General features: G+C 55.0%; 1 protein-coding gene across 2 annotated transcripts in view; it reads left to right on the top strand.

The window, feature by feature from the left end:
• The window catches only part of GOLGA7B (golgin A7 family member B), a 31,220-nt gene extending 26,776 nt beyond the window's left edge, over nucleotides 1-4,444 (top strand). Inside the window, exons 5-6 of one of the 2 annotated variants that reach the window (XR_004683160.1) lie at nucleotides 192-2,926; nucleotides 3,344-4,444. Coding sequence is in view for 1 of the 2 variants with exons in the window: in XM_035026624.1 (XP_034882515.1) it covers nucleotides 192-299 (108 nt within the window). In the remaining variant the exon portion in view is untranslated. Of the gene's footprint in view, nucleotides 1-191; nucleotides 3,282-3,343 lie in introns of those variants that run through there. The other variant, XM_035026624.1, reaches the window with a different exon arrangement.
• The last annotated feature ends 3,649 nt before the right edge of the window (nucleotides 4,445-8,093 follow it).

The raw sequence follows: 8,093 nt of genomic DNA on the forward strand, positions 1-8,093 counted from the left end.
TGCGTGCGGGAGCGCGGCGGCCCGGGCTCTGGTGGCCAGTGCCGCAAGCCTCCGTCCTCGCCGTCCTCGCCGTCCTCGCCGTCGGGGCAGCGGCCCCCGCCGGCCGCCCGCTCCCCTGCGGGCCTCCGTGCGCCGGTCCGCCCGCCCCTTCTCGGCAGCTGGCAGGGGGTCCGTCCTTAACGCCGCCGCAGATCGAGATCTCCATCTACGAGGACAGGTGCAGCAGCGGCAGCTCCAGCAGCGGCAGCAGCTCGGGCAGCGGCAGCAGCGGCGGGGGCGGCGGGGCGGGGGCCCGGTGACTGGCCGAGAGTCCCTGCAGGGAGGTGTACGGCCGGACTGAGGGCCTCGCAGACCTACGGCGGCTGCGCTACCAGAGCACCCGCTTCTGAGTCATTCTCTGGGCCCCGGCTGCTCCCCGGGGCGGGAGGGAGGGTGACTGGCCCGGCGTCCTTGCGGGGCCCGTCTCCCCGCGCCCCCTCCCGCACTCCTGCCCCTCACCCCTGGCAGGACGGCCCACTTCCGGACCTGGCACTTTCCCCAGGGGGCAGGTCTGGTCACCGCAGCCAGATCTTCCAGGGCAAGGCTGGGGCGGGTGGGCAACACGATTTGGAAAGCCCTTTTCTTCTGCTGCTCCTCTCCCAACACCCTGGGGTGGGGCTCAGGTCCCAGAGAGAATTCCCATCCCGCATGATTCCTCAGCCCAAATCGCACATCCACCAGGACTCTCGCCCCCCCAGGGTCCTGCTCCCGGTGTCTGCTCTTTCTGGGGCCACTGCAGGGGCTCTGCCTGTCTGTGAACCTGCCTCCCCCGGATTCGAGGTCTGGGGAGATGGGAGCCACTCAGTCCCCTCCTGACCCCTTCTAGACTCATGGCTTCCCCTTCCCCCATCCAAAGCCTGGAGGCCACGGTGACCTTGCCAAGAAACATCCAACTCCTGAGATTTTGCAGGACACGGGGCGCTGCTTGTGGGGCACACAGCCTGGGGCTCTGGGAGGTTGTTATAAGGGGGTCTAGAGAAATGCTTCATGGAGACATGTAGCTTTGGGGGCTGTGAACCTCCAGGACTGGAGCCAGCTTCTCGGGTTCAGAACCTGTGTGCACGAGAGAGGGAGTGCGTGTGCATGCAGGCCAGCGTGTGAGCGCACATACGTGAGAGCACTGTGTGCACGAATGCGCGTGTGGCTGTGCAGGCCTGTGCACGAGCACACGTGCGAACGCATGTGCGAGAGTGCGCTTGTGTGAGTGTAGGTGTGGGAGCGCACTGGTCTGTTCTGCTTAGTTGCCAGGCCAATGACCGCCCCTCTCTGCAACCTGTCTTACCTTTGTGATGGTCTGTGGCTGCTTCCCTGCGTGGGTCCAGCCTGTCCCTTTGTAAATAAATGTCCTAAAGCTCCTCGCCCCTTGCCTGGGGCTGCCAGCTTGGCTCTTCTTCCTGGTCTCTCCCCCCACCTGCAAAGTTCTCCCCACCTCCTCATTCTACTGTGTACATTCTAGCAAAAGAGAAATTGCGGGTCTAGGAGCAGAGCCAACCTTCTGGGGCCTCCCGTGTCCCTCTCCCAACACCCCTCCCCCCATGACAAGGCAACAGGGCCACACATGCTGCATATTCAGCCCGCCCAGGCTCCGGAGCTCTCTAAGGCTGCGTAAACAAGGCTTCCTTGGATGTTCAAAGGAGCTGGCAACCTGCAGGGGAAAAGGCAAACTCCTTTCTTGAAAGGGAAGAGAAGCACCCAGCCAATGAGGCCCTGCCTGCCCAGGCCCGGGGCGGCCAGTGGGAAGGAAGCAGCTCTGTCCTGGTGCCCCTATGAGGGACAGAAAGCGGCTGCCTGCCTCAGCTGGCAGGAGGTGCTAAAAGGGCATCTGAAAGACCAGCCACTGCTGGTAGCCTTCTAGAACCAAAGAGGGGCTTGGTTTTCTTTTGGACAAGAGAGCAGCCTTTGGGAGGGAGATGCCTACCCAGGGAGCTGCAGAGGGCAGCCCGGTCCCTGAGCCCGACTGGGTGGGTCTGCGTCCAAGGATCCCCCACAGACGGCGGCGACCCAGTGAGCTCCATGGCAGCCCCCTGACCCCTGGGCCTGGCTCATGCCCTCCCTGGCCCGCTGTGTGGCCGGGCCTTATGTCTGACCAGTGCCTCTCCTGTGGGATGGCTGGGCACAGGTGATGCAGTGGCCTTTGGTTTTATTATTTCTTTTTCCAATAAAAGGACTTGCCCAGCTTGAGGCTCTGTGCTGCTTCTCTCCCTTATGGTGGTGGGCTGCCAGCTCTGTGCCCCAGGCCTCCAGTGAAGCGAGGCTCAGCTGCCCACCTGCCTCATGCTAAGGAGGTAGGGCTGACTATGTCCCTGAAGGAGTGGTGAACCTGACATGGGCAGGACCCACCCTGTCTTCTTGGAGCTTGTAGTCTAGTCGGGAGGCTACATTCCAGATCCTCTAATCTGGAGCCTTTATGGGGCATTTGCAGCCTCGGGTGGAGGGAAACGCTTGACTGAAAGCCAGGGCAAAAGTAAGTAATGAATTGATTAAATACCCATTTTTTTCAGCTCGTAACCTGGTTGGGCCCTGTTAGGGGTTGGATCCAGAAGTCACTCAGTTTTAAAGACTAGAAAAGCATGTGAATGTTGAAATCTAGCAGGGTTGTGTCTTGCATTTTATAAAACCAAGTAACCTTTATTGAGCACCTATTGTGTGCCAGATGCTTTGGTAAAACCATATGCTAGAGCTGGGAGGGGATTTAAAGATCATCGAAATGAGGCAGAATGGAGGCCCAGAGCAGTCACATGACTTGCCCCAGGTCACACAGCTGGTTGACGATTGTGCCAAATTTAGAACCGACCTCTCCTGACCCAGTGCTCACTCTGACACCAGGGGGATGGCATCCCGATGGAAGATGCCCTATGCTGCAGGGCGGCCAGGGTCACACACTCAGGTCTGTGGACGAAGAGAGGGTCTCATCAGACTGGGGGGACAATGGCACTGGCCTCAGGGTGGGGGCTTTGGGGAGATCCCCTCTGGGAGGTGCTGAATGGGAGTCTGGGTGGCTTCCACGCTTGGACTTGCAGCTCTGGAGGGGCAGCTGGGCCTTTGCCTGAACCATGGGGAGGCCTGGACCCACTGCCTGTGTGCAAACCTGGGGTGTGTGTGGGTGGTCACAATGGAGGTTGTTCTTTAACATGAGGGTGGGTTCATTCTGTCTGTCCTGTATGCAAGGTTATTAGTCGTAATATTAAACCATAGTAGCTAACATTTACCACTTGGTATGTGCCAGGCACTAGGCTAAGACCCTACATAATCATTCAATCCTCACAACAACCCTATGGTGTGGACTATTATTCCCATTTTACAGATGAGGACACTGAGGCCCACAGAAGTTAAATAACTTGCCCAAAGTTACACAACTAGGAAGTGGCAGATCTTGGCTTTGAATCTAGGCAGTCTGACTCCAAGCTGTGTGGAAGATGATTAATCCAGCTTCAGGGACCCTGTCAGAGCTCGAGGTCCTCAGCCATCCTAGGGAAGGATTTGACAGATTCCCAGGTAAGGACGTGGAGCTGTGCCTGGTACCTCCAGGCATCACGGGAGTGGGGGTGGGCTGTGCTCCTCACAGAACTGTGGGGTCCACAGGGGCAGCTTGGTGAAGGGCAGAGTGGGGAGAAGCAGGTGAGCGGGGGCTTCTCTCTCCCGGGCTTTCCTCTGCTGGCTCAGTTATAGGGGGTGTGGCCCCTCCTGCGGGTCCGGCCGCAGCCATGTCCCTGTATCCCCCTTGCCAGCCAGGAACGGGCCCGTCAGGCCCCAGGGAGCACAGGAACCCCCAGCAGCTCTGGGCTGCCATTCCCTTGGTTCCTGTTGCCAGACTCTGCCCTCTAGCTTCCTTTGGGCTGTGTGAAAACCGTAGGGTTTACGGAAGCTCACTGTGCCACCGAGTGGCAGAATCGTGCACTGCACCCTGGAATCAAAGCAGCCTGGGAAACGTTCCTAGAACCCCCGCAAACCCACAGCCACTTCCACCTGCTTTCAGAGGAGGTGTGGGGCAAAGATGGGGTCCAGTTGGTGGTGACTCTCCCTATGGCCAGCCCCTGGGGTGCTGCCTTTTTCCTGGGAACCCCCAGCTCCCTTCTCCACAGTTCCGGAAGGACTTATAATAAGGAAGGTTTCTGGCAGGAGGCACCTGCAACCTGGTTTTGGTTTTACTATTGACCAAGGATGAAGGCAATGCAAATAGCACTCCTAGTGAGACCTGAATTGGAGTTCAGGCTTCATGAGAGTAGCACATGGTGGAGACTCCTTGAGTCTCAGTTTCCTTCCCCAGCTGTAAAAATAGGGGTCCTAATACTTGACAAAATTGCTCAGACCAGTGCCTCTCATCGTTGGCTGCAATCGATGTCACCTGGGGTGCAAGAGAAACCACTGATGTCTGGTCCTATCCCCAGAGATGCTGATTTTATTGTTCTGGGGGTGCAGCCTGGGCATCAGGATTTTTTTTAAAGTTTCTCTGGAGATTCTAGTGTGAAAACGAAGTCGAGCACCCCTGATTTCGATAGTACTTAGAGCCTAGGAGCCTTTTCATGGGCCTTGGAAAATGTCTGAGACCCAAATAAAAGTTTATCGTTCCAGAAAAGCAACGAGACACAAAATGAGTGCAAGTGACGACTCCACTTGTAACAAATTCTAATACAGGCAAAATGAATCTGTGGTGTTAGAAGTCAGGAAAGCAGCTGCCCTGGGTGGGGTGTGGTGAACGGAAGGGGGCCTGGGGAGACTTCTGGGTGCTCACAATCTGTCTCTCCAGCAGTGCTGGTTACACAGATGGGCTTGCTTTGTGAGAGCTTGTAGAGCTGTACACTTAAGATTTGTGTATTTTTCTATATGTATGGTACATTTCAATAAAATTTACCAAAAAAGTTTATTGGCTCCAAAATAGGAAAAGAAAACGCAGAACTGAAATTAAGCATAATTAAGCATATCTACAAAATGTAGCACTGTCAGCCAACCATAATTCAACTCGACTCTGGGTGTGTGTGTAATTCAGGGTGAGTTGTGGAGGTCTAGGACAGTGCTTGATAGGATGAGGGGTGGGGCGCCCAAAAGAAGAAGGTCCCTGGTACCTAAGAAAATCTTAAAACAGCCCAGGTTTACCCCAGGAGCTCTGAGCCTTGACCCCACCCCCTGCGCTTAGGTGCAAAACGATGTGCCTTTATGGGGGGGGGGGGGAAGGCTTTTGGCAGATTCGCAAAGAGGTATGTGACCACCCACTAAGAAAAGGCTGAGAACAAATGGTTTTGAGGAGTCAGTGAGAAACTGGCCGAGAATGTGCTTGGGGCAGACGGTGCCGAGCTCCCAGCTCTTCCTCTAAGGGGCCATTTAATGGGCTTGTCGGGTCAGCGTCTGCCGGCTGGCAGAACTTAGCCTGCAGCCTCCTGGAGCTGCACCGGGACTTGCGGTTTGGAACTGGGGATGGCAGAGGAGGTGGAGGAGTGGGAAGGGAGTCAGAGGGCTGCCGCAGTCTGCTGACCCCGAGTCATGCACTTAGCTACTCTGAGTCCCAACTCTGTCATCTGCAAAATGAGAGCACGCAGAGAATGCATCGTTGTAAATGCTAATCTATTTCTCCAAAGTAAAATATTATTGTTACTGCTGAAGTTACAGCAGGACCTCATTATACAGTGGCCTGTGATACAGACTTATAGCCAGGTTCTAGGTTCTTGCATAGAATAAACATATTTATCCAAGGGTTCTCTGATTCTCTAATATATGCCAGGAACATTCATGTACATTATAATTCCATTTAGTTCCCTAACACTCTGGTGGGTGGTTATATTTGAATTATTTTATAGATGAGGAAACTGATGTTCCAGGTGGTTAGGTAGCTTGACAAGCGCCCACAGCTAGTAAGTGTCAGAGTAAAGACCCAAACCTATATGTCAGAGCCCAAACCCTGCTCTCACTCTGCCAGTGTGTCACAGTCGGGTACAAGACTCCATTCTACCTGGATTGCCTCCTAAAGGCAGATTCCAGACCCAGGGAGAAGCACGTGGCCAAATGTGGACACAGAAAAATTAGCTTTGCAGAGGCATGATGGGGCTCGATATTTTAGAGTAATTCAAGTTACTGATTTCTGTAATGGAAAAGTGATTGGGGACCAGCCACCACCTGAGAGCAGTCTGAGCAAAGCCCCGGGAAGGGGAAATGTTATACAGAGCTTACTGGACCTTGTGGATGGCAAGGGCCTTCTTCCCTCTGTCCCTGTTTCCTTGGTAAACTCTCAGAGGGTGGGGATCTCGTCTTACTCATTTCCACCACCTCCCCCTCTCCCCAGGTGCCTGTCAGGGGAGTGGGAAATGCAGCCCACCAGGAGGGCTGGCAGGAAGAGACAGGCAGCAAGGACAGGAATATACAGATGTGAAATCCGCTGGCCCCTGGGGCAACGTGACCCGAGAAGCAGCTTAGGCAGATGCAGACAGGTAAGTGGCCGCTGAATGATACAGTTCAATTGCACGTGGCCCCTGACTAACTCAAAGGGTAGAGGCAGCGACGCTAGGCCCTCCCCTGTGCTGGGCAGCTGCTTTGAGTTGCCCTGCCGTGATCTCGTGGCTCAGCTCGTGATCTCCACCTGTCCTGGGAGGGTAGGGAGGAAGGAGGAAGCGTGCATCCCGGCCCCACTCAGCCCCTGCCTGGTGCTCCCTGAACGCCACGGTTTTAAGGTGGGTAAATCCTCCTGGGGCTGAGTATGTTTCCTGGAAAGTCTGGGCCTGGGGCCCTAAGGAGTGAAGTACTGTGGGTGGGTGGATGGATGGATGGATGGACGGACAGACGGATGGATAAGTGGATGCATACAGATAAGATGGGTGCCGGAGATGACTGATGGTGCAGAGGTGAATGAGAGGGCTGCCTGGCTTGAGATGGATGCTCACAGAACCTGGAGAGCAGGTGAACGGATGGGTACCGATCGGCCCTGTGCTCCGCAGTGCAGGTCTAAATACAGGGCTGGAACTCTTCAAAGGAAAGATACTGTGTAACCCGGTCCCCAAATGAACTCTGCATTTGAGTGATGGATGTGTCTCTTTGGGAAGGATTCTTATAGGTCTAACATTGCCCCAGTTAATGACTTATGGATTGTTGTAAAATCAGGCAGTGCTAGAAATGAAAGCAGGAGATTGAAGGGCCTGGGACAGATTTTATAATAATATCTGCATTTTATCAGGCCCTGCACTGCGCACCTTGCATGCTTTAGCTCCACAGCTCTGTGAGTTGTTAGGCTTCCTTTCTGTGGAGGAAGAAACTGAGGCTCAGAGAGGAAGCGGCTTCAGGTGACTAACAGGTCTTGTAGGTGGGGTGTCTGGGATCAAGCCTCAGTCCATTTGATCCCAGAGTCTCAGGGCGAAGAGAATGTTTTAAGTAAGGTTAGATGGAAGGAAGGAGGGGTGGATGGATGGAGGGCCATAGGAATTTTGGATCAGCTGTCTAAGAAAGAATGTGGCATTCTGGCCCACGAGACACATTCAGTGTTGGGGTGAGACTGAGACCCCTCTCCTAACTTTTTCCTCTCTGTGTCTGCCTTCAAGGCCTGTAAATCTTGAGCCAGGGGACCTGAAAAAATGCAGTGAAGGTATGTATGGGGTTTACCTTCCTCCCTGTGCCCCAAGCTTGTTCCTCTGCCATGGTCCCCACTGGCAGTTGGGGAGGTGATTGGGCTTTTCTCCTTCCCCAGGAGCTCTGCACTCAGGTCTGGGGTGGAGGGAGGACAGCCCTCAGATCAATCTTTTGGTGGAGGGAGAGCTGCATTACTGCTTCTGGGTGATAGGCCCTTCATGGCTGCTGTGGCACTGGCACGAAGGACAAGTTCTCTCTACAGCAAGTATTCTGGGCCCCAGACTTCCCTTCTGGCAGGCAGGCCAGGTTCATGAGGTTCTGGACAGGGACTTCCTGGGAAGGGGTAATGTGGGTGGTCTTACTCATCTCCTCCCCCTCTCCCCAGCTGCCTGTCAGGGGAGTGGGAAATGCAGCCCACCAGGAGGGCTGGCAGGAAGAGACAGGCAGCAAGGACAGGAGTATACAGATGTGAAATCCGCTGGCCCCTGGGGCAACGTGACCCGAGA

Source organism: Mirounga leonina, unplaced genomic scaffold (assembly GCF_011800145.1).
Source record: "Mirounga leonina isolate KUSES-001 unplaced genomic scaffold, KU_Mleo_1.0 Mir_114, whole genome shotgun sequence".
Lineage (NCBI taxonomy): Eukaryota > Metazoa > Chordata > Mammalia > Carnivora > Phocidae > Mirounga > Mirounga leonina.